Source organism: Peromyscus californicus, unplaced genomic scaffold (assembly GCF_007827085.1).
Source record: "Peromyscus californicus insignis strain IS unplaced genomic scaffold, ASM782708v3 Scaffold_3__1_contigs__length_106647218, whole genome shotgun sequence".
NCBI classification, from domain to species: domain Eukaryota; kingdom Metazoa; phylum Chordata; class Mammalia; order Rodentia; family Cricetidae; genus Peromyscus; species Peromyscus californicus.
Window position 1 is genome coordinate 51,363,327 of NW_026294551.1, and position 26,426 is coordinate 51,389,752.

General features: G+C 44.5%; 1 protein-coding gene and 1 long non-coding RNA gene across 3 annotated transcripts in view; one reads left to right on the top strand and one right to left on the bottom strand.

Annotated features, from left to right (window-relative positions):
• The window catches only part of LOC128122490 (NACHT, LRR and PYD domains-containing protein 1a-like), a 33,812-nt gene extending 7,485 nt beyond the window's left edge, over positions 1–26,327 (top strand). For both annotated transcript variants that reach the window (XM_052758110.1, XM_052758109.1), the window contains exons 3-14: positions 4–1,666; positions 6,633–6,803; positions 7,555–7,725; positions 10,205–10,294; positions 12,451–12,542; positions 13,709–13,871; positions 14,920–15,143; positions 17,549–17,811; positions 18,316–18,441; positions 19,286–19,427; positions 24,899–24,943; positions 25,369–26,327. In XM_052758110.1, coding sequence (XP_052614070.1) covers positions 4–1,666; positions 6,633–6,803; positions 7,555–7,725; positions 10,205–10,294; positions 12,451–12,542; positions 13,709–13,871; positions 14,920–15,143; positions 17,549–17,811; positions 18,316–18,441; positions 19,286–19,427; positions 24,899–24,943; positions 25,369–25,661 — 3,443 coding nt within the window. In that variant the 3' untranslated portion in view covers positions 25,662–26,327. The remainder of the gene's footprint in view (positions 1–3; positions 1,667–6,632; positions 6,804–7,554; positions 7,726–10,204; positions 10,295–12,450; positions 12,543–13,708; positions 13,872–14,919; positions 15,144–17,548; positions 17,812–18,315; positions 18,442–19,285; positions 19,428–24,898; positions 24,944–25,368) is intronic.
• The window catches only part of LOC128122491 (uncharacterized), a 48,040-nt gene continuing 22,219 nt past the window's right edge, over positions 606–26,426 (bottom strand). The window contains exons 2-3 of the long non-coding RNA XR_008222448.1: positions 17,212–17,300; positions 606–718 (exon numbers count right to left, since the gene is read on the bottom strand). This is a non-coding gene — a long non-coding RNA (uncharacterized LOC128122491). The remainder of the gene's footprint in view (positions 719–17,211; positions 17,301–26,426) is intronic.

The window sequence follows — 26,426 nt, forward strand, 5'->3', positions numbered from 1 at the left end:
CAGAAATACATCAGAATGAAGAGAGAGAGAATCTTTACCACACTGCGTCCTGGAAAACCAAGGATTTGCTCCAAAATTTCACACAGCTATTACTTCTACAAAAATCTTGCCCAAGAGGCTGGGACACCTTGGTCTGGAAAAGATGGCGTAAAAGTAAACCAGAGGAGAGGGGACACCTGATTGAGATCCAAGAATTATTTTATCCAAACCCAGATACCCAGGAAGAGCCTCAACTAGTCGTATTAGAGGGGGCTGCTGGGATTGGGAAGTCAACACTAGCCAGGCAGGTGAGGAGAGCTTGGGAGGAAGGCCAGCTCTACAGGAATCGCTTCCAGCATGTCTTCTACTTCAGCTGCAGAGAGCTGGCCCAGTGCAAGCAGCTGAGTCTGGCTGAGCTCATAACAAAAGACCAGACTGTGCCTGCAACTCCCATCAAGAAGATCCTGTCTCAGCCCGAGAAGTTGCTCTTCATCTTGGATGGCATAGATGAGCCAGCATGGGTCTTGGGAGAGAAAAATCCCAAGTTCTGTCTGCACTGGAGCCAGCCACAGCCTGTGCACACACTGCTGGGCAGTTTGCTGGGGAAATCCATCCTGCCTGGGGCTTTCTTGTTGCTCACAGTTCGGACCACAGCTCTACAGAAGTTCATTCCTTCTTTGGGGCAGCCACGTTGGGTGGAAGTCCTGGGCTTCTCTGAGTCTGGGCAGAAGAAATATATCTACAAATATTTCACAGAGAAAAGAGAAGCAATTAAAGCTTTTAGATTTGTTAAATCAAACCCAGTGCTCTCAACACTGTGTCTGGTGCCCTGGGTATCCTGGCTGGTCTGCACTTGCCTGAAGCAGCAGATGCAACAGGGAAAAGACCTCTCACTGACCTCACGGACCACCACAGCCCTCTGCCTGAAATACCTTTCCCAGACAATACCAGCCGAGCACCTGGGGACCCATCTCAGAAGGCTCTGCTCACTAGCTGCTAAGGGAATCTGTACAAGAAGGACCCTGTTCAGTGAATTAGCTCTCCAGCAGCAAGGGTTGTCTGAGGATGTCATCGACAATTTCCTGAAGGTGGGTGTCATTCAAAAGCAGCCCAGCTCTCTGAGTTACAGCTTTGCCCACTTGTGTCTCCAGGAGTTCTTTGCAGCAATGTCCTGCATCTTGGTGGATAGTGAAGATAGATATGGTGATATGGAAAACTACAGAATTGTGGAAACACTGATAGAAGTGTATGGAAAACATGACCTGTTTGATGCACCCATTTTGCGCTTCCTATTTGGTCTTTTAAGTAAAAAAGGAATGGGAGAAATGCAGAAGATCTCTGCCTGCAGGTTTCCTTGGAGGACATGGTTGTACCTGCAATGGCACATCCTAGAGGAAGCCCTGTACCATCAACCATATTCTCTGGGTTTGCTCCATTGTCTGTATGAGATTCAGGATAAGGAGCTCCTGACATTTGTGATGGAAAATTATCAAGAAACAAGGATGCATGCCCCAGTGGATATGCTACATCCAAGGTTCCTGACAAACATGAAGCATTTGCTGGTCCAGACAGACATGGAGCTCATGGTGGTCACTTTCTGCATTAAGTTCTGCTGCCATGTGGAGAGGCTTCAGCTGAATCATGGTGGACAGCAGGAGAAAGTGCTGATGGCCCCGAGGATGGTTCTGTGAGTATCCAGACACAGTACTCTCTCCAGCTTCCCTGTAGATCCCATGAGCACACATGTTCTGAACTCCAGCAGCACTCTTAGCTGGTTCCAGGGCAGCAGGATACAGGTCATCAGTAACATCTAATTGCTAAATTTGATTATCTTTCTCTACTTCCCTCTGTGTGCCTGACTATGTGATGGATTATGAACTTTTATCTCTCCCTATGCCTCAGCAAGGACAACCTACCTTCTCTGATTCAAATTTTCCTCACCCTTCACAAGGTTCAAATGGCGCAGAGTGACTCATCCTCTCTCTTACCATGCTTTCTCTCTGAGAGACTGCTCATTCAGCTCCTACGGACACCATCCCCTATCCCCATAAAGATGACCTTAGCACTGAGGTCTTTCTATCATCACCTCAGAAGGTATATATATATATATATATATATATATATATATATATATATATATATATATATATATATATATATATGTGAGAGTCCTTATATTTTTCCTGTCCAGATTACTTCCCTGTGTCAATGAAGGCTGCATGGGCCTGGCACTCAGCCTGAAGGCTTCCTAACTTCCTGCCAATCCAGCAGCAATGTAGACCTCCCCTTCCAGAGTCTCCTACTGCTGTGCAGAAGTGATGACTCAGTATCAATATGTGTTTCTCTCCTCTATAGATGATTCATTAAGTGCTGATTTTTATGTCACACCCTACCAATCAATTGCAAGAAGAGACATAGAGTTGCTGCCCCCGAGGATTTCAAAACTGGGAGAGAAGACAGCGAACTACTCTAATTAGGGCATGACTGTTGCAATAATAAGGAACATGCTAGTTATTTTGAGTTGAGGACTTTAACAACACAGCAAGAACCCATGTGAAAAACTCAAAAGTAGTGGAGCAAAGGTTGGAGAACAGGAAGAAGATGAAGAGAGGGGAAACGGGTCAAAAAGAACAAATGTGATCAAACTTTCTTTCATGTAGGAAGTTGTCTCAACGACTCTCACTTTATATGATTAGAATGTACCAATAAAAAACATGCTTGTTGTAGAAGAGTGTGATTTACCAATTATCAAAACAATAAAAATTAGTATCTGTGGTGATATAGTGTGTACCCTAATAAAATTGCCTGAAGTTCAGAGAACAGAATAAGCCACTAGATTAAACACAGAGGCCAGGCAGTGGTGGCACACACCTTTAATCCTAGCACTCAGGAGGCAGAAATCCATCTGGATCTCGGTGAGTTCAAAGCCACCCTGAACTACATGAGATTGACTCAGTCTAGGAGGGAAACAGAGCCAGGCAGTGGTGGCACACTCCTTTAATCCCAGCACTTGGGAGTCACACACCTTTAATCCCAGCACTTGGGAAGCACACATGCCTTTAATAGCTGGGCAGAGAAAGGTAGATAAGGTGTGAGGAAGCAGGAACTAAAACTTTTCAGACTGAGGAGTCCTAGAGGTAAGACGTGGCAGTGGCTTGTTCCTTTATTTCTCTGATCTCTCAGCATTTGCCCCAATATCTGGCTATGGGTTTTCTATTAAGACCTTTAGAAATTCAAGCAACAAGTATCCTCAAGAATTCAATTAAGGACAGCATTAAGGACTGGGATAGCTGAGCTTGGTCATACACACCTGTCATCCCAAATTCAGAAGACTAAGGAAAGGTCAGAAGTCCCAGTCCAGCCTGGGCTACATAGTGTGAGGCTGTCTCAAAATATTACAGGCTAAGGATGTAACTCATTGATAGAGGGATTGCCTAGTGTATTGGTTAATTTTCTGTTGCTGTGATAAAACAACATGGCCAAGACAACTTATAGAAGACTTCATTTGGGCTTATGGTCCAGAGGGATCAGGGTCTACCATGGCAGAGGAAAAGGATGCTAACTAGAGCAGCATCTGAGAGCTCATTTCTTGAACGACAAGCAGGAAGCAGATGGAGTGTCCTGGGAATGGCTCAAGGCTTTGAAATATTAAATCTTGCCCCACTGACATATTTTCTCCCACAAAGTAACACCTCCCAAGCCTCCTCAAAGAGTACCACCAATTAAGAGCCAAGCATTCAAATGCCATTGATTGGGTAGCATCTCATTCAAAACACCATACCTAATAGCCCAAGTCCCTAGGTTTGGTCCACAGCATGAAAGAAAAAAATGTGACATGTCCTTTAATATTTTCTCTATATACTTTTATATGGGAACATTAAGCCACACTATCTCTGTTGTCTTATATTCACATTTATTTTCTTACTGACTCAAGGATGTCTTCTCTGGTTGCTAATGGTCTAGTACAATATCATTCTGAATAGCCTTATGATATTGCCTAGGGAGAATACCTTGGTGAATTGGATCATTTTCTTGTTCTTGGCCAGTATAAATTGTTTCTAAGTGTATATGGTTATAAACAAGTGAGTCTTGAAGGACCTTGATACAGATGTTGCAAGTAGAAGTGGTCTGCTGTGGGGCTTCAGAAGAATTCTGAATATATACCGAGACAGAGACCAGATAGGGCGAGAGAAACAAGAACACCAGCCTGCTTGCAAAGGACAGTGGCCTTAAGAGCCTGGGGACAACACCAAGGGAAAGGGAGAGGCTTCAGCTGCTAGTAAGAAAGAACAGTTGAAGGGAAAAGTCAGACAAGGCAGGGAGATCAGCAAGGAGGCCTTTGCATACTAAGAAAACAGGAGTGGAGGCTGGCCAAAGTCAAGGAATCCAAAATGGCAGGTGAGTGTCTTAGTTAGGGTTTCTATTGTTGGAAAGAGACACCATGACCACAGCAACTCTTACAAGAAAACATTTGATTGTGGTGGCTCACTTACAGTTCAGAGATTCAATCCATACCATCATGGTGGCAGTGTACAGGCAATCACGGTACTGGAGAGGTAGATGCTACATGTTGATATGCAGGCAATTGGAAGAACTGTGTCACTGTGCATGGCTGGAGCATATATGAGACCTAAAAGCCTGCCTCCACAGTGACATGCTTCCTCCAGCAAGACCACACCTACTCCAGTAAGGCCACACCTCCTTAATTTGCTACTCCCTTGGTGGGGGGGCATTTTCTTTCAAAACACCACAGTGAGCAACAGCTTCTGTGTGTGTGTGGCTCATAATGGTGCCTTGTGTTTTTTTGAATAGCACATTCTGAAGTTCCACTTTCAGTCAGTATAAATACTAAACATGCATCAAAACTAACATCTTTTGGGGACTGAGAGAGTGGTTCCACCCTTAAGAGAGCCTGATGCTCTTTCAGAGAGTGTGGGTATTTCCCAGCACCCACATCAGATGGCTGACAACCGCCTTGCTCACAACCACCTTTATCTATAGTCCCAGAGGCTCTGATGCCCTGCTTCAAGCCTCTGCCGGTTTCTGCATACATAGAGTACACACAGACAAGCAGGCATACAAACATACACTGTCTTAGTTCAGGTTTTTATTGCTGTGAAGAGACACAATGACCAGAGCAACTCTTTTTTTTTTTTTTTTTTAGTTTTTTAGTTTTTTTTGAGACAGGGTTTCTCTGTGTAGCTTTGCGCCTTTCCTGAACTCACTCTGCAGCCTGGGCTGGCCTCGAACTCACAGAGATCCGCCTGGCTCTGCCTCCCGAGTGCTGGGATTAAAGGCATGCACCACCACCGCCCAGCCAGAGCAACTCTTATAAGGAAAACGTTTAATTGAAATGGCTTGGCTCGCTTACAGTTTCAGAGGTTCAGTCCATTATCATCATGGTGGGGAGCATGGCAGTGTGCAGGCCGCAGGAAGTTGACGAACATCCTCAGTGGTATCCTGAGCAAAGGAGACCTCAAAGTCTGCCCCCATGTGACACATTTCCTCTAACATGGCCACACCCACTCCAACAAAACCACACCTCTTAATAGTGCCATGCCCTATAAGATTATGAGAGCCAGTTACATTCAAACTTCCACACATACAAAAAGTAAAAAATAAATAAAACAATTTTTAAAACACCATCCTTCAAAGTTTAGTATTTGGTTTTTCTTAACATCTTTGTTTATAAAAGAATCCTATACTTTTGTTTCAGTCAAAGTTGGCCACCTTTAATCCGTGTTTTTGAACTTGTGGTTTTATTTTGATTTTGTTTAGTGTTAGGGATCAGATGTTGCACACACCAAGTCCTTGTGGTTTGGAGCTCAGCCTGATCTAAAATTCACCATTCTCCTGCCTCTGTAAACTTAGTTTCTGGCATTAAAGGAATGGACTACCACTCAAGGTGGTTCTCACTCTCTACCTCTCTGTCTTTCTCTATCTGCCTGCTTGTCTCTCTCTGTGTGTGTCTGTCTCTGTCTCTCTCTGTCTCTGTGTCTGTCATTTACTTCTATGTATGTCTGTGAATTTCTCTTTCTCTCTATCCTGCTCTGTCCTCTCTATGTATCTCTGTCTCTCCCTGTCTCTATCTCTACCTATCTACTTATCTATCTCTCTATCTATCTATTCATCCTCTCCCCTTTCTATTGTAAAGATATAGGGACCATATGGACCAACACATCTACAATAATGTTTATGACCATGCTTAACATCCCACCACAGAGTTGATCTCAACCTCTTCCTCTGTCCAGTTTTCTTTTATGAGATTCTAGAATTCTGTTCCAAAGAAAGCAGTTATATTCTCATCAAAAGGAAGAGGTTGAGTTACGAAGGTTCCCCCTTAGTGCCAGGGTCTGTGGTTGGTATTGTAGATTATAAAGAAAAGATGCTAGCCACCTGTTCATACCTTGTGGGACACTTAGACAGAGTCAGAAAGAGACATACAAAATGAACACACAGCATGCTATAAGGATGTAGATGAGGAACCATCTATCAAAACATTGGAACAAAGGAATATGTAGAAGCTGGTGAATCCTGGGGGTTGCATATTGAGGCCTGGTGCTCAGGGTAACAGAAACCTAATCTGCTGTGTGGGGCTCTGTGAACACACAAGTTACATCCCTCATGTCCTTCTCTTTCTCTTTCCCCCTCAGGTCCAGGTGGACCCCAATCACTAATGACAGTTGGAAGATTCTCTTCTCCACTCTTAAGTTCACAGGAAACCTGAAGGAGCTGGACCTAAGTGGAAATCCACTGAACAACTGTGCAATGCAAAGTCTTTGTAAGACCCTGAGGTACCCTGGATGTCACCTAAAGACATTGTGGTGAGTCTGGCTTGGGTTCTTCCCTGATGCTAGGATGGATGGCAGAAGAACAAAGTAAAAGCTGGGTCTGGAGTGAGACTTAGTATTCTTCAAATATTCACCAAATGTTTTTGACCACACCTGTAACAGATGCCAGACTTGTTATGATAATCAAATGGCTTCTACTCTTGAGGATCATGAAAGACTGACATTCAGCAAGGAGCCCCACTAGCTATTGCTAACAAGAGGCTCATGAGGTCCGCAGTGGAGCAAACTTCCTAAGGAAGTGGCTACAGGAGAGCTGAAGAACACGGAGTAAGAGGCTAAATGAATCAGGAGGGAAGAAAGCTCCAGGCCCAGGGAATGGCGTCTCCCCATTTCCTCCTGCTCTCTGCCCTTGTAACCAGCCTTCTACTCTGTTTGCATGGACTCCATCTTTACCAAGATTTCACATGATGAGTGATATCATGCCCTATTCTATGGCTGGTAAATTTCACTTCAGATGGCTCTTGAAATATACCAGTGAGCTGTTCTGGGCCTCATGGAGCTCTGCCAGGGCAAATCACAGCAGAGAAGTGGTCCCCAACCTGTACTCCATTGATCCTGCAGCTCAGCTGTGGGAAACATGGAATTACCCACCTAGACTAGAAAAGGCACTCCAGAGAGCTAAACACTGGTAGCACCTCATGCCAGGGCTCATAAAGTGAGACCGGAGCTCGGTTCCCAAGAGCAGTAAGCCTGGAGAAGCTAATGGTGATCATCTCCCATGCAGCCTTGTCAACTGTGGCCTCACATCCATCTCCTGTGCGTACCTGGCCTCAGTGCTCAGGGCCAGCTCCAGCCTGGCTGAGCTAGACCTACAGCTGAATGACCTGGGAGACCGTGGTGTGAAGCAGCTTTATAAGGAGATCAAGAATCCTGACTGCAACCTCAGAATCCTGTGGTAAGTAAGACCCCAAGATTCCTTCTGGGCAGAAGATAAGGCAATGGACACAGGGGTATTATTAGATGACAAGACATAGAAAAGAAAAGGGACAGATAATGCACAGTCAGCCTGGCTCCTGGCCAGCTGTGCCACTACTACCCTGGGACTTGGGTAAGTCATTGTCTTCTTTAAAACTCAGTTTCCTCATCTATTAAATAGAATGTCATACCTACCTCATAGATTGTAATGACACAAAATGTACATATGTAAAAACAAAGATAATACCAAGTGGGTAGCTTGGCAGGGTGGAATCACATGTTTTAGCAAGGATGTATATCCTGAAAGACTCCCAGGTTTGCCTTAGTCCAGGACAGTGATTTCCTCAATTATTCATACATGAATTCATGCATGCATGCATTCATATCAGGACTTCTATGTGTAAGCATTGATCCAGACCCTAGGGATGCAATCACAAACATGCATGGCTCTGTCCCCTTGAAGCTATGTGGAAAGAGACAGACATAGGTCACCCATCAGCACATGACTCTGTACTGACAAGCTCTGCTGAATGATGTGGAGTCAACAGTATTGTGAGAATGTCATGCTGTGAGAGATTCCACGTTATTGAATGGCTCAGGAGGGTTTTCTGAGTCCTGAAGAAAAAGTATGACTTGGGTGGGCCAAGCTGAGGCCAGGGCCCAGACAGAGGCAGAGTTGGGGAAAGCTCTGGAAAAGAAAGAGGCAAAGGCCTAGAGAGTCACCAAGTTTCACTACAGCAGCCTGAGATAGTCCCCTGTACCAGAAATGGTGCCATTCCCCCTGCACTACAGTTTCACACAAGCTCAGAAGCCTCAAACTACAGCCCTGGAGAACCTCGTCCTCCACTCAGCTCCTTCATGCTGTCTCTGAGCTTCTCCCTCTCCTGTTTCTCCACCTCCCCAGCACAGGCCACAGCCAGTTTCTAGTGAACTTCCCAGAGGTTGCTGGCCAGTGCCCTTCATGGACTCAGAGAACCACGGAGGCTCCCAATCCCTGTATCCAGATCTTCTGGCTCTTCCAGCCAGCAGGAGAAGCCCATCAGGCCTGTTCCCCGAGACTTCCTTTGTCAACCCTTCTTCTTCAACTCTATTATTGTTATTATTATGTTATTTATGTGTATGTATATGTCACTGGTTCTCAAGCCTCCAAATGCTGTGACACTTTAATATAGTTTCTCATGTTTTGGCGACCCCAAACCATAAAATTATTTTTTTCGTTACTTTATAACTATAATTTTGCTACTGTTATGAATTGTAATATCTGATGTTTCCAATACTCTTAAGGCAACCTCTGTGAGAGGGTCATTAGACACCTCCACACACAAGTCGCAAACCACAGGTTGAGAACCACTGGTATATATGAGTATGGGTGCCCCTAGAGACTAGAGGAGTCAAAGTCGCCCAGAACTGGAGTTACAGGTGGATATGAACTGCCTGATGTGGGTTCTGGGAATTGAACTCAGGTCCTCTGGAAGAGTAGTATGTGCTCTTAACCACTAAGCCATCTCTCCAGCTCTCTGGTTTAAATGCACAGAAGCAGTTGGGCAGTGAAGGGTCTTCTTTCCACCTCTCTGGGAGCTGAAACTAGCCCAGCTGCTTGGCACCTTTGTTCCCCAGCCTGCTTTCAGCCATGACTGTTTCTCATAGGCTGAAGAGCCTGTTCAGAGCTGGTGTCTGCTGCATGTGACATTGCTTAGCCTCTCACGGGTGCAGGACCCTTTCCCCTCCATCCTTGTCTGTGCCCCACAGTAGGTAGATGGGAGTGATATAGCTCTGGTTATGGACTGAGAATATGAAAACCCAGAGAAGGTCACTACCCTAACACCAGAAATCCTGGAACTTGAGGATCATAAGAACGGGACCAGCAGACCTCAGGTAGTGGCTGCTGTCTAAGGAAAAGGCTTCCTCCCTTAACACCAGAGGGAAGGGGGAGGGAGGTGAGAATGGAACCAAGGTTCTTTCCCTCAAGGAGAATACCCATGATCCCAGCACCTTGTGTTTACTTTAAAGAACTGCCCAGAGAGGCAGCATGGGAATATGGCCATGGCCTCCAGCTACAAAGAATGCCGATGGCTACTCCGTGGCCCCTTGTTAATATGATTCCCCTCATCTATGGCCATGTTCCCTTCCCTGGGACAGTCTGTCTCCAATGACTGACCTGGGGGGAAGGGGTTATAAATGTCAAGACCCTTATTTCAGCTCTGGAAAGTTCCAAAGGTCCTCATCCTGGCTTCAGATTTCCCTGCACATTGACCAACCTTACTAAGACTGTATCATGGACACATCTCCCTCTACTCAGCCTGCTGCTCCCTCGCTCTCCTTTGTCATAATTTTGGCTCAAGAATAATATGGCTCCTCACTGGCTCCATCTATGGACAACAGAACCCAGAATTCTGGACCCTGAGGCCTCATGATCCTGTGGGGGATCTCAGAAGAAACATCCCCCTCTGTGCTTACAGGCTGGACCAGGCCCCTCTCAGTGACCAGGTGATGATGGAGCTCAGGGCCCTGGAGGCAAAGAATCCACAGCTGCTCATTTCCAGCACATGGTAAGGAGTGGGCACAGAACTCCTATAGGTCAACCCAGGCCCTATGTGGCTGGTCCAGAGCTGAGAGGTGGGAACCGGGTCCTGAGATGATGGAAAAGACAAACAGATCCAGAGATCCAGGAACCACAGCAACAGAAGTGAGATTGTGTGTGTGTGTGTGTGTGTGTGTGTGTGTGTGTGTGTGTGTGTGTGTAATAGTTGTATAACCTTAAGAAATAGAACCATATAACATGTCTTCTTAATTTCTTCAATTGGGAAAAAAGAATATGAAAAGCTGATTTAGTGGTGAATCCTCTGGCACAGCAAGTGTGATAATAGTAGATAAGAGTAGCCAGCAGTGAACCGAGACCACTGGACAATGAAAGCAGTCACCACATCGAGGAGAGAAAGAAACAGACAGAAAGACTCTTAAGGAGAAAAAAAAAACCACGATGTGCATCACTGTCCCAACCCCAATACTCAGACACATGTGCACGCGCACGTGCACACACACACACACACACACACACACACACACACACACACACACACTGTACTGTGGGATTGAAGAGAAGCCACAGGACAGGAAAGTCATCTTCCACTCCAGAGACTGTGCTGAAGCCCCATGTTCTTCCACTTTGGCACATTTCATTTCATGACCATTAATCCCATCTGTTCTCAAGTTCCTAGCTGCTGTGACACACGTGAGATGGAGGGTGTGCTAAAGACTCAGGAGGGTCAGCCACTCATTGAACAGGCATTCCCGCAGACCTGCTGTGTTTCATACACTGTTTTGGGATCTGAGGGCACATCAGGGAACAAGGCAGGCGTGACCTCAGTCTGTCAGGGAGGAGGAGACATTTATTCCTCCACAGTCACGTAATTGTACCCGGGAAGGACATTAGTGCAGTGCTGGTCTGTCTGACCTCATCGAAGGCTGGGGTGAGCTGAGGTGAACTCTCAAAGATGGGAAATGAGGGATGAGCCAAGAAGGAGAAAATTCCAGGCAGACACAGAGGTTCTAAGGGAGCAGAGAGAGCAGCTCCACTGGGGGACAGGAAACAATGTGTGAGACCATCTGCTCCGCCTCACCATTACCTGGGAGCTCCACAGAAATGCAGGTTCTCACTCCATCCCTGCTGACTCAGAATTTTGGGTGGGGAAGCTTCCTTCAGTGAGCTTTCTGACTGAGCACCCTGTCCAGGTGACATTTGAGCATAGTGATTTGAAAGCCACTGGTCTACAGGTCAGTGAGCAGGAAAGGGTGACATAGAAGGACCCAGAGGTGGACAGAGACCACAGCAAGAACTATGACCCATCCTAAGAACCTTCTGTTTCTCCCCAGAGGAAATGAGAGGCTTTCCAGCACCTCAGCTATGAAGGGGCATCTCCACCCATTTTTTATGGTCAGCTACTACATAGAAAATGAGCTAGAAGGAACCAGATCAGAAGCAGGAATGCCTGTCAGAGGATGCTGCAGAGGTTCAGGACAATGCTCGCTTCATCCTAGGACAAGGATGGAGTCTGTGGAGGGGGAGAGTAGGGAACAGAAAGGAGAGAGATTTGGGAGATACTATCTAGGTGATTAGCATTCAGGGTGAATGGTCATTAGTTTGTATTGTGCAATTATAACACAATGTCTGACACTGGGCACTTAACAAAGAATTGAGATTATTTCTTGCAGATCTGGATACAGAGAAGGGTAAGGGCATGGACTCTGCATCTAGAGAAGCCCTTCTTCCTGTTCCATCCTACTGTGCAATTGGGAAGGCTGAGAGTGAGAGGCCAAGGTGGCTTTTGTGACAAGTCCTGTCAGGCCACAGGAATCTATGTCTGTGATGATGACATTAACACCTTCCTGATAGCAGAGCACTCATGATCTCATTGTGTCTTATCCTTCATCCCATCAGCACTGTGGCTTTGGGGATTACCATTCCCATGTATGAACGTTGGGATACACATTCAAACTAGAGCAAAGGAAGGGTTGATGTGCTCCCAGTTCTGGGGTGTGGACACCCAGGATAATGGAGGCATTCTTAGAGATACAACCCAGAAAAGAAGCATAAAACTGAGTTCAAATTCAAATGACTTAGATTTTATGTGGGCATATCATGTACACAACCCCAATTTCTCTGGTTTTTCCTGACATCTGAGGGAAAGAACTTGTCTGTGTATAGGAAGCCACGTGTGATGGATCCTACTAAGAAGCGGGATGGAGAAGAAATGGATGATAGCCCAAAATCACGTAAGCGGCAGAGACTACAGACAGGTATGTAATGAGTTCAGACTCAGCATAATGATTGCCAGATGAAGGGACATCTGTGAGAGGAAGTCATCATTTCTTTCTTTTTTAATTTCATTTTTTTTAGAATTTTAAATATGAGTATGAGTACTGTATTTAGATCATTTCTATTCCTCTATCTGCCCACTTCAAGTCTCCTTGTGACCCGCCTACAAACTCTCTCTCTCTAATTCATGAATTCTTCTTAAATATTATTATTAAATATATGTGTGAATAAATACATGTATGCATATGTGTATATTAATACAACCTGATGACCCCACTTGGTGTTGATCATGTATGCACCTTTAAGGCTGACCATTTGGGGTTGGATAACCTATTATGGAGTTCTTTCTGAGGAGGACTGATTTTATTCCTCTCTAGCAGCTGTTACCTATGACTGGGGCCTTGTGAGATTCCCCCCCATCCACAGTATCATGACAACTGGTGTAGTCATTGTGCCTCTTGTAGAGGCAGTGATATTGTGGAGATTTCATGAGTGCAACTTCCCTCTCACATACAGAAGACATGATCTCAGGTGTGCTGGAAATCATTTCTATCCCCCTGTCTCTGGCATGGACCAGGACAGTTCTCCACAAAGAGCCCCACCCCTCTAAAGGTCTTCCGCAACTAGAACGCAGAGGGAACACTGCTTCCTTCTCTCTCAGCCTTGGGGGTTGGCGCTGCCCCTCTATCAAGTCTCTGGCTTACATCAGGCTCTGTACCAGGGCTCCATGTCTTATTCTGAGCTCCTATGACCTAGGAATTACCTCCTCATCCCTGATTATTCATCTATTCAGTTAGGTTCTTTTCACAACCTACCCATTTGGAGACATGTTAGAAAAATTATCACTTATGGGCCAATAGGAAATGAAACACAACACCTGGTAGGGAGCAGATATTAGGGTGGTAGGATCACTCAGAAGGCAAGCAATGGTAAGAAAACAATACAAAATGCAATACATGTACTATATATAGTATATATAATATGCATATAGAGTATATCATATATATATATATATATATATATATATATATATATATATATATATATATATATATCATACACACAACCTGGAAACAGTGTTTAGCCTTGGGCCTACACTAGGGAGGGCTGAGGAGACATAAAGTGACCAGTGCCTGGCTTCTTCTAGAGGAGGGGTGCTCACAACTTGCACCACAAGAGACCTTCCATCCATCTCCTCCTGAGTCTCCAAAAGACAAGCACCTGAAACCACTGGGCACTGAAAATGACTTCTGGGGCCCTACAGGACCTGTGGATACTGAGGTGGTTGACAGAGAGAGGAACCTGTACCGGTGAGTGAACTCTGCCTGGCAAAGGCTGACTTTCCCCAGCACACTTTCCACAAGGGATCCCCACAGATGGCACCCACCTAGTCTCTACTGTGTCTCCTCCTCACTTCATCAAGGCAGGTAACAAGGCCAGGACTAGAATAAGAAGTGTGGGCTATTATAAAAATAGGGATCTTTATCATAAAAAATTTTCAAACATTTATAAAACAGGAGAGCACAAGAACTTCCCTGTCCAACTACTCAGCTCTAGCAAACATTTTTCCAAGTTTGTTCAACTACTCACATTCATCCTTTGTCATCACTGTGACAGTATTGTGAGTCCAGGACATCAGGTGACTTCACACACAAACATTTCACTATGCCTCCCCCGTAGTTAAGACAGGACCTTGTCTTCCATGACCAGCACACCATTACCACATCAACAGAGCTGACATAAGTCTTTCATTCCATCTAAACAGTCTGTGCTATACTTTGCTTATTATCTGAATTGTGATTTTTCTGCAGATTATTTTATTCATGATGTAAACAGCATCAGTCCCCTCATTATATTTCATTTCTCTTGTCTCTTGGATATCCTTAAATATATACTTCAGGAACATAGAGTCTATAAACTGAGGATGTACCTCAGTGGTAGAGCCTCTGACTAGTGTGAAAAGTCCTAGCTTGATCCACAGAACTTCACACACACACACACACACACACACACACACACACACACACACACACACACATACACACACACACACACACCTCTTTCATCACCACAGGAATATCTAACTGCTCTAGGTATATGTTACCTGTAGGTTTGCATTAGATCACTCAGTACTCATAGGTCCATAAGATGATGTTGACGTTGTTACCCCTATGTATAGATGAGGAAACAGATTTGGGAGTTAAGTGACTTAATCAGGGATCCACAGACAGACAGCAGAGGAACCAGACCTCAGAGCCATCTGGCTGAAGTCTGCTGTGTCCCCAGCCCTGCACTGGGTCTGCACCCAGCAGAGGAGCAGAGCTGGTGTTCACTGGTGTCTGCCTCTCCCTCTTCTAGAGTTCAGTTCCCTGTGCCTGGTTCCTACCACTGTCCCAACACAGGACTCCGCTTTGTGGTGACAAGGGCAGTGACCATCGAGATTGGATTCTGTTCCTGGAGCCAACACCTGGACAAGACTCCCTTGCAGCACAGTCACATGGTGGCTGGGCCTCTGTTTGACATCAAGGCTGAGCAGGGAGCTGTGGCTGCTGTGTACCTCCCTCATTTTGTGGCTCTCCAAGGTAACCAAGGGAAGCATAAGGAGTAGGGTGGTGGTAATGGGAGGTGTTGACATGTCACATAGCAGACAGTAGAATGGTGGTGATGAGGAAAGGTCTCATGGCACAGCAGGTTATGAAGGTGGACACTGAGATGTTTTGTCATCCCTTCTTGTCTGATATATCTTCTTTGAAGCACATGTCTCCCAGCCTACTGACCTTATTTCTGTTTTACCTGAAGGAGTCCCTGAATGGAATCCAGCTCAGAGCAGAGGAAGATAGTGTTTGTTCATGGTGATAAGGATTATGAGTAGCTCCAAAAGTGATCTTAATAGGGTAGATACAACAGCTGAAGAATCATAAAAAATAAGGTAGAAATACAGACTGTTCCAGGTTATATAAGATCCATGAATAAAAAGGTTCTTAGAATGACCTCTCAGCATTCTTGCAGGATCTTTGACTCAGGCACATTGCCTGGCCTCAGCTGCTTTCTGAAACTGTGCAGCATGACTCAGTGATCCACGAATGTAGCATCTTTCAACCCCCCAAAAACACAAAAACCTATAGTGATGATACTGCCAAGTTTTGTTGACAGTTTGAGATGTGGCCACCTTGGACCACATTTGTATGATGTGCTGACCATGGGAAACACTTCCTTGCATTTGCATTTGGGGAACAGGGAACACCATCACTTCAGGCTTTCTGCCTTTAAATGAACGTGGATCTTCACAAGATGAGTCTGTGAAGAGTGAGATTGTCCCTCGGGACCCCTTTCCTGTTGTCACCTGCACTGCAGCCTTCCCCTCAGTGACGCTGCTCTCTCACAGCTACAGTGGGTTGTGTAGAAACATCCTGGGTGTTTTCTGTCCTGAAACTTCTCCTTCCAAATTAGTCCCTTGTGTTTTAATTCATCTTCACTCATATTTCAGGCATTAACACAAAAAATCTAGACTCTTGGCCAAACTGTCACATGAATGGAACCTTAGTTCCCAATAGAAACCTTGCTGCTCTCTGCAACCTCATGGACTGGCCTCCACTGCCTCTCTCAGCATTCTTGTCTTCCTGCTTCCACCAGAATGTCCCCATAAGCTCTGCTCTCAGCATGGAAGAGCTTTCCTAGTCCTAAGTACAAAACTCTTCACATTCCAGCCACAAAACAGTTCCAAAGCTGAAGAACCACATGATTAGGTTTATTACAACAAAAACCTGAATCCTGGTGTCAATTTTCTGTCCAGGTTACTTGACTTGTAGCTCAAACAAAATACTTGACCAAAGAAACTTGGAAAAGAAGGATTTACTTTGCCTCACAGTTAAAGTCATGACATAGAAGTCTGGGAACACAGAGCATGTGTCAACTGGTAACTTATGTCAACAGAGTGAGCAGAATGCTTGTGCTCATGTGACCTTCTCCATTTTATACAGTCCTGGGTCCTAGTCTATTCAATGGTGCTACATACAGTGGGTAGGTCTTCTCTACTCAATTGATCCAATCAATATAATCTCCTCCCATCATCCCCTGAGGCCTGTATCCAAGTTGATTCTAGATTTCATCAAGTTCACATTTGACATAAACTATTCAAGAGATCCATCCAGCTTGTCTTCAGTGAACAAAAGTACCCTGGGCCTCTTTCATAATGTCAAAATTCTATTCTGCAACTAAGAATTTAGAGGACACTGCCAAACCCAAGACACTGAAGCTGTAATGGAAGCACCTCAGAGAACCTCCTGATTGTGAAGTTTCCGACAGTAGCCTCTGAGGCTGTATTCTTTATAGCATCTATAGATGAGACCATGAAGAATGTCCACTCTACTGTAAATACTCCCCCATCAGCTAGGCAGGACTGAGGGTAAACTGCCTCCAATGAGGGTCAGTCTGCATGAGTCACCACTGGCAACAGCCCACACTCACACTCTGCCATGGTGATTGATAATGAGGAAACAGTTGATGGTTCTGCTGTGCTGTCACTGGAAGTTAATTAATAAAACTTACATTTTGGTCATAGTTCTCCTCATAAACATCAAAAAGAAATACAAACTAAATAGAAATCATAACCAAAGCAACTTATAGAAGAAAGATTTTATTGGGACTTACAATTTCAGAGGCTGAGTCCGTGATCATCAAGGCTGGGAGCATGGCAGAAAGCAGGCAAATTGGCACTGGAGTAGTAGCTGAAAGCCTATCTACAAGGAGGAGGGAGAGAAAGAAAATTGACGAAGGCAAGAGATTTTGAAACCTAAAGCCCACCAGTGACAAAGCTCCTCCAACAAGACCACACCTTCTACTCCATCCCAAATAGTTCCACCAAATACAGGGGCCCATTCTCATTCAAACCACAACAATCTTCTAAATCATAGGGTGCTATTTTTCCAGCCTACCATAGATCAATAGGAACGTTAATTCTACATCTCTTGAATCTGTTCTTTCACAGGGGGACAAGTGGACATCTCCTGGTTCCATGTGGCCCACTTTCAAGAGCATGGGATGGTTCTAGAAACCCCAACCAGGATAGAACAGCATTATGCAGTACTGGAAAACCCAAACTTCTCCCCAATGGGAGTTCTAATGAGAATGATACCTGCTTTTGGACACTTCATCCCCATCACTTCCATCACATTGATCTACTATCACCTCAGTCTCAAGGAAGTGACATTTCACCTTTACCTGGTCCCTAATGACTGCACCATTCGGAAGGTAACACTGAGGACCACAAAAGTGAGTCCAGGGTGGGCTGAGAGAAAACTTGAGATGCAGCTAGTGAGCTCCTTGGAGAGATTCTTACTGGTAGTGGGGATACAGTTCTATAAAGGGAACCCATGTACATGTGTGTGTGTGTGTGATTCTTCCCTCTTCTTGGCCTCCCTCACTTCAGAGTTTCCCCCAAATGGCTTTGATGCCCATTTACTAATCCCTGCACATCCTTCTATAGCCTCTTTCCACCCATCAGAAGGATGGGAATTCTCCATGCACAATCTCTAGCCAATTCCCTTCTTCTGTGGCAGCATCCCTGTTCCCACAATGAATGTGACAGTGGCCAATAAGTCAATTATCTGTGTTGCAGAATACCAGGTATAAGAGTGTCTAGGGCGTGTCACTATCCCACCCCACAAAAAATCTACTAAATGATTATCTCACCTTATTTAGAACAGATTTGTGGGCCAGAAATCTAAATAAATCCCTGTCTGCAATGTTCCCTAGGCCATTGATGATGAAGAAATGAAATTCCAGTATGTTCGAATAAACAAGCCACCCCCAGTAGACTCTCTTTATATTGGTTCCCGCTACATTGTGTCTGGTTCTGAGAAGCTGGAAATCATCCCAATGGTGAGCATCCAGGTGTTTGCTACTATTCAAGGTCGGATGGCAGGCTTGGGAAACCTGTGGGGCAGGTTACAAGGCTTTAACAGCAAACTGAGATTCAGGAGAAAAGAATTGGGATATGGGATGAGCAAGAATACATCCAAGTTAGGTAGAAAGCAATTTAAGGGACCAAACAGGAATACAGAAGGCCTGGAGAAGTGAGAAATTAGATTCAATATGGCACAAAGAAGGGCTCAGCATAACATGGAATAGAGAGCAAGGCCTGGCTTAGGCTGTGTGAACAGGACTTTCAGGATGAGCTCTCACTCATCCTTAGGTGTTTGCGTTTGAATCTAAAAGGTCTCCTACAGGTGTAAATGTTTAAATACTTGCTCCCCAGACAGTGGTAGTATTTTGAGAGTTTGTGGAAACAAATATGTGAGGCCTGGCCATTAGACACCGATCATTAGTGTTAGGCACTGAGGGTTGTAGCCATGCCCTGCTCCCAACCTCATGGTATTATTTGCTCATCCCCTGGGATATTATGAGCCCTGCCATAATCTCCTGCCACCAAGAATGGAGCTCCAGCTTACATGAATTTCCCACCATGAAACTAAACAAAATAAACCCTTCCTCAAGTTGCTTCCTGTGAGGTTTTTGTCAGAGTAATGAGAAAAGAAACAGCAAGATGGGGTCCTAGCTGGGTCCTTAACCTTCTGAATGTGTGTTCAAAGGCTGTGGGTTACCTCAGTACAAAGACAGCCAGTGTCTGATGTGGTATGCAAGATCAAGAAAGTATGGGGGTGGGGACAGCCCTCCTTCACAGGACGAGTAGTTCATCTCACATAGTAATTCTTTCTCTCTTCAGGAACTAGAGCTGTGCTACCGGAGCCCTGGAGAATCCCAGCTCTTCTCTGAGATCTACATTGGCCACATGGCTTCAGGGATTAAGCTGCAAATCAGAGACAAGAAGCATATGAATCTCATATGGGAAGCCTTGTTGAAACCAGGTAAAATTAGTTTAAGTCCAGATACCCCAAAAGTTGAAGAAAGGCAATGAGTGGGGAAAGGTATATTGTCATTAATTCCTGGTGTCATGAAATAGTGAGATTCGTTATGTGTCTTTTGCTAGATCCAAAACAGGTGGTCTGACCATAGTTTAAACTATGACCCTGTGTTAGTCAGCTGTTCCCAATTGTGAGAAAACAACTTAAAAATAGAACTGTTTGTATTGATTTATGGTCTTAGAACCAAGTTTCAGTCCATGGTCAGCTGCCTCCATCTCTTTGAGACTAAGGAGAGACAGTATATCATTGAGTCAAGCTTGTGAGAGAGGAGGCTGTTTGCCTGGTAGGTCTGAAGTACGGAGGGAGAGGCAGTTAGAGTGAGAGTGAGGGAGGAGAAGAAGGGGAAGAGAAGGGGAGACAAGAGAGAGGGGAGAAGGGGAGAGGAGGGGAGAGAAGGGGAGAGGAGAGGAGGGGAGAGGAGAGAAGAGGAGGGGAGAGGAGAAGAGAGGAAGGAAAGGAATGAAGTCCTTGCAAGATGTTCTCTTCCAGGACATCCCTCTAGTGCCCTGCTTCTTCCAATGTAGACTCATATAGTTTCCATTCTCAGCACTCACATTAATGACTGCATTAGTGTATGGTTTCATTCATATTCACAGCCCTCAGGACCAGACACCTTTGAATAAGGTTGCAGGACTAATCCTTCAACATATCTGCATTATCATGGAACACATCATATCTAAATTACCACATACCCTAAAGCCCCATTTTCGCAGTCTTCTGTCCTGATTTCCTCCCCAACTACCCTTGAAATGACAGATTTTGAGATGCACAAATCATGCACAAACCAGTTCATGTAATAGCTCAGCCTTAAAATGTAGGGGAATTTGCTAATATGAGATACTTGGTCTCAAATCCTTACAAAATTTTAAATGAATTTTGTGTTTTGACAATTTTATCCATATGTACAATGCTTTCTAATAACTCCACCCTACACACACATTTTTATCTTCCTCCTACTCCTGCCAGCCCCTCCACTTTGATACAAATTTCTTTCCCACATTCAAAAAGTTTTGCTTTGTGTCCCTCAGAGTCTAACTGGGACCATCTGTATGCACATGGGTTTTGCAGTAAAAACCTAGTGAGCTTACCAGCAGGGATACACATGAATTGTATACCTCCCTTGTCCCCATCATCTACTATTTGTCAATAGTTTAGCAGTAAGTGGTACTGTCCCTGGGAGCTGCTTCCCCATGTCCAGCCGACTAATGGGCAGGTCCTACTTGTGTGGGTCCAGAGACAGTCGGTGCAGGTGATATGAGTTCATGATGGTCATGGTCATGTCATGCTTAGAAGACAGCACTTCACAGGCCTTCTCCGTATCTTCTGTTTCTACATTCTTTCCACTTACTTTTCCACAATGTCCCTAGAGCCTTAAAAGTGTGGTATAAATATCTACTTATAGGGATGAGTACTCAACCATGCCTTATGCTCAGTATCCTGCACAGCTGTACGTGTCTGCATTCAACCTCCATTCACAGCAAAGAGAGGCTTTTCTGATGAAGGCTGAATGTAGACTTTGTCTGCTGTATAAATACTGATATTTAGAAGGGCATTGATACTACGTCTACCTAAGCATCAATACCAGCTTCTCTCAAGGGACTAAGACCTCCACAGATAGGGGTTTTTAGAGTTTTACTAACTCTATAGTGCTAGCGATGGATTCTACCTTGAGGAGTGGGGCTGAAATTTAATTGGGAGCTACTGGTTGCTCCCATCACAATTGTGCCACTGTTGCAGCTGTGGGACCATCTTTCCTGGCGGTTTTTTAAAGATCATAGAGTACAGAGCTGGGTTAGACTGTGGTTGATGACTTTCCTTCTTCAGCAGCCTACATAACACTATGAAACCTTAGCAACAGGAGGGAAGCTTCCCACACAGTTCCAGCTTCAATTATCTATACCACGTATCCATGATGTATGGTGTCTTCAGCCGGAAGGTCTTGTCCACCAGTTCTGATGGGGAACAAAGGAAAATGAAATGCACCTGCATTGTCTCTGGAACCTCCAGGGCCTCCCTGCCCAACAGCTCCTATGGAGATAGCTCACTCCTGGAACTGGGGTTTTGTTCTGAAACTCACTACTGCTAAGACCTCCCATTTCAAGCACTGTAGCCCTGAATTCAAATTCTTTTATGTTTTTTCATATTGGGTTATGAAAGATAGGTTTCCTTGTAACTTTTAAATGCTGTCTTCATTTTTAATACAATCTCCCACCATCTTCTTTATCTCCTCCACCCACCACCCCACTTCTTGTTTGACCATTTCTGACCCCAGCATTCCCTCTCTTTTCTCACGTTACCTCTACCCTCATGACACTTCTGTCCTCCTTTCCCTCCTCAGGCCCTGCCCCATTTCTAGTGTTCTGGTTACCAGGGCACACCATGTTAACACCACAAAACTAAAGATTCCAGGACAGAAATTGATGTGATAAATATGGTGTTTTCTTTCTGGGCCTGGGTTATCTTGCTAGATGTTTTTCCTATTTTGTATGCTTACCTTTCATAATGTCATTTTCTTCACACCTGAATAAATTTCCATAGCATACATGTGCCACACGTTCATTATCTAATCATCTGTTGATGGACATCTAGGCTGATTGCATTTCCTAGCTACTGTGAACAGGACATGGTTGAGTGAGCATAGTTGTGCAAATATCTTCATAGTAGGATATAAATTCCCTTAGATATATTACTGGGAATGGTAAGGCTGGGTTTCGTGGTAGTTCTAGTACTTAAGAAGCCTCCAGGTTGACTTCCACAGTGGCTGCACTAGTTCGCACTCCCACAGGCAGTGTATAAGTGTTCCTCTTTCCCCACATCCACTCCAGCACTTGCTATCATTTGTATCTTCAATATTGGACATTCTCAAGAAATGAAATGGAATTGTAAGTAATTTAACCTCCACTTCCCTAATAGCTAAGTGTTTCCTAGCCTGTGTATTTTTTCCTTTGAGAATTCTCTGGTTTCTCCTATGGCTCACTTTGTTGTTGGGTTATTTCCTTGGAATTTGGTTTTTGAGTTCCATGTATATTCTAGTTCCTAATCTTCTGTCAGATCTTAGCTGGGAAAATGTTTCTCCCATTCTTGGCTGCATCTTCACTCAAATAAGTTTCCCATGCTATACAAAACTTTTTTTAGTGTCATGAGATTCGATTTAGAAATCGTTGGTTTTACTTCCTTATTCACACAATCCTTCCTTATGCTGCTATGTTGAAATATTCTCCCTACATTTTCCTCTACCTGGTTCAGGGTATTGGGTCTCCCATTGAGGTCTTTGGTTATTTGGAGTTGATTTCTAAAGGAGAGGTATAGGCACCTGGTTTAGTTTTTTTCCATGTGTTGCTCTCTAGGTTTTCCTGTATGATTTGTTGAACAGGCTGTCTTTTCTCATATTTTTGGTTTCTTTGTCAAAAGTCAGGTGGCTGTGGTTGTGAGACTTTTATTATGTCCTCTATTCTATTCCATTGGCCTGGGAGTTTTGTGTGCACGCCATGCTGTTATATTTACCATGGCTGTAGTATTAATTTGAAATCATGTGTGCTGACGCTTCCTACAATAGTGTTTTTATTCAGGATCACCTTGGCTATCCTATGTCTCTTGTGATTTAATGTGTATTTCAGGACATTTTTCACTATTTGTAAAGCATGTCCCCAGAACCATGATTGGGACTGCACTGAATCTGTAGAGTGCTTTTATTAGTTAGGGTGACCATTTTCACAATATTGATTCTTCCAAACAGTGATCATAATGGGATGTCTTTCCATCATCTAAGGCCTTCCTCAATATAATTCTTTGATGTATATCTTAAAATTTTTGTTGTAGAGTTCTTTCATTTCTATGGTTATGTTTTGTGTTCAGAATTTGTTTTATACATTTATTTATTGTTTTGTTTGTTGGCTCTTGTAAGACATCCATATTTTCAAGCTTACATGGAGAAGAGAAAGTCAAATAGTGACATTTCTTTAGTGCATCAACAATACAGTCTTAGTCCAGCACCCACAATGCCAAAACCAAACTCCCCTAACCAGTACCTCTGGAGAGGCCCAGCCTTGTCAGCTGTCAAACAGTGGTTGTTCAGCTTCTGAGCTGCTACAAACAGGCTACATATGTGGTCAAGGAGTAGATTTTTCTCATCCTTGAACTGAGTGACCCACAGGTGGAAAACTAACATGCCCCAGCATCAGGCCAGGGTTTGAATCTTACTCCAGCACTTCCTCATCAGGGAATCTTGTAAAATGACTTAACTCATTTGAGTCTAACATTCCTCACCTATAAACTGAAGATCAGATTGAGTAACTCATAGGCTAGTTGGAAAGGTTTAATGCTGTTCACACACAACTTAGAGTTGATCCTTGGCTGATAGCAATGTTGCTATTTTTATTTATATTAAGTCAACCTCTTCCACATGTTTTTCTTAATTCTGTTCTTCAGGACTCATTAGGGTCTATTCCCTTTCATATGAGAAAGTATTCTAATACTAGAAGATTATAATCATGGCTCTCTTGTGTCTACAATCTTATATTTTAGTTTTTAAATTCATTGTCATTCGGGGATTTTTTTTTTCTCATTAGATGCTCCAGTTTATCTATAAGTCAGGATGTACCAAGATGTTCCAGCTAGCATGGAGTGGAAGCAATATCATCCTTCCTTCATAAAAACAGAACCAGGGCTTCCAATACTACAAACTGGGTCCTTGGGATGACTTCCTCTAAACTCTTAGAGCACAGTGAATTTAGGGTCTTCTCACACTCTTGGGGCTTCTACATGAGCTGAAATTTATTAACCTCCTTCACTTGTTCCTAAAATCAACTCACTGTTCCTATGTGCTCAGTCTTGCTTTGTATTGATTCAGCCATCAAATCAAGAACACACATTTGTGACATGTGAGCATACAAGGTCAAACAAGGTCAAGAAAATAGTTTTCTACCAGAGTTAGATGTCAAAAAATTTAAACCAGGCTGGGTGGTGGTGGCGCACGCCTTTAATCCCAGCACTCAAGAGGCAGAGCCAGGCAGATCTCTGAGTTCAAGGCCAACCTGGTCTTACAGAGCAAGATCCAGGACAGGAACCAAAACTACACAGAGAAACCCTGTCTCAAAAACAAAACAAAAAAAATTTAAGCCAACCAGTAAGAGACTTAGTTGTTTCTCCACATGGAATTTATTATAAGATAAAATTGAGGCTGTGATCCTGTGGGAGAAATTATCTATTGCTCACTCACATGCCCTCTCTCTCTATGACAATAGGCTCAGGACCTAAAATTCCCTGCACACCTGAGGAAATATTCACCTTCTAGATTATATCAGAATTTCTGTACCTCATTCTCAAAATCTCAGGCATGGTTGGGAGTTTCATAGAGTGCACTGAGTATTGGTGACAGGCACCATTACAGATACATCATCTCTCCTTTCTTCCAGGGGACCTCAGGCCTGCACCACCCATGATCCCTGCAGCCCACAAAGGTCAGTAACAGGTATAAGGAGTCCAGAGGGGCCAACAGTGTTCCACTGGTAAATCATCTGATTCTTGAAAGAAGGGCAGTGAGAAAGGAGAGAACCTCTCCTTGTAAATTTCACCAGGATGGGTAAAAAGAGGTACATACCCAAGGCAGAGTTGCTCCCATGCACCTTGCTGCTTCCCATGGAGACAATAACTCCACCCACTCCTAACTTGAACACCCCAGGAAGAACCCCTCCCCCGATCAGGTAATTGTCAGACTAGTAACTGGTCTCAGGAAGGTAAGATATTCTTCAAATGACCTTCCAGAGGAAGAAGGGATCCGGGGGGACAGATGAGCTAGGTGAAAAGAACAAGAAGTGGGCAGCCCATCAGAGAGCCCATGGGGGAGCCTTTCTTCTCTCAGTGCCAGGCTCATCTTTACCCCTAGAATCTCCTGCCTCACTACACTTCCTGGACCAGCATCGGGAGCAGCTAGTGGCCCGAGTGACATCAGTGGACCCTGTCTTGGACAACCTGCATGGTGCTGTACTGAGTGAAGAGGAATATGAGGCGGTGCGGGCTGAAGCCACCAACCAAGACAAGATGAGGAAGCTCTTCAGCCTCAGCCGGTCCTGGACCAGGGCCTGCAAAGACCGAGTCTACCGAGCTCTGAAGGACACCCATCCTCATCTCATCATGGACCTCTATGAGAAGTCAGGTGGTGTCTCTGAGGAATCCTGACATCTTAGTAGCTGAGGAGTGAGCATTCTCACTTGAGTCCTGGCTCTGCCTGACCTTCCTTTGGCGCTTGGTTTCTTCATCTATAAACCAGTGGCCACCAGTGTTGCCTTTCAAGTGGCAATGTTTCCAGGACAACTCTTGGGGACCCAGATGTTCCTTCCTGGCCTCCCCCAGTCAGACGTTTACATTGGGTGAGCATCTCAGTAAATGTCCAGTGGAGCCAGCAAGTCTATACAGGCCTTGTCCAGCCTACTTTGTGGTGTGAGTGGCCAGCCTTGAGCCCATCTGACCCACAATAATTCCTGGAGAATGGAGACAAGGAGATGATACATTTCCCTGAAAAGTGAATGTTGTGGTGGCATTCCTGCTGAGCTGCACTTGGCCTGGCTCCAGAGAGCAGCACCTAGCCCTAATTCATCTTTTGTTTAGCAGACACCTTTTGTTTTCTTTGTTGCCCTCCATGTGAATCCTGTCTTGGAGTTTCCCAAAGATACAAAGGCCCATGCAAAATTTGGTTCAGGAAACCCAGAAAACCATGGTACCTGAGAAACCGAGGAATTTGCACTTGGCATTGTATTGTTGGGAGCCCATTTCAGGTTGTTTTGAGCATATGGAAATTAACTGGCTAAACTGTATTGGAGAGAAATAAAACTGCCCTAGGCGAAGGGTTAGTGCTTCATTCCTTTGAGGTTGAACCCCACCCCCCCCCGCAGCCATGAAAGGCTAGATTCATTCTTAAGATGCCTCTCAGTGTTCATTTCACAG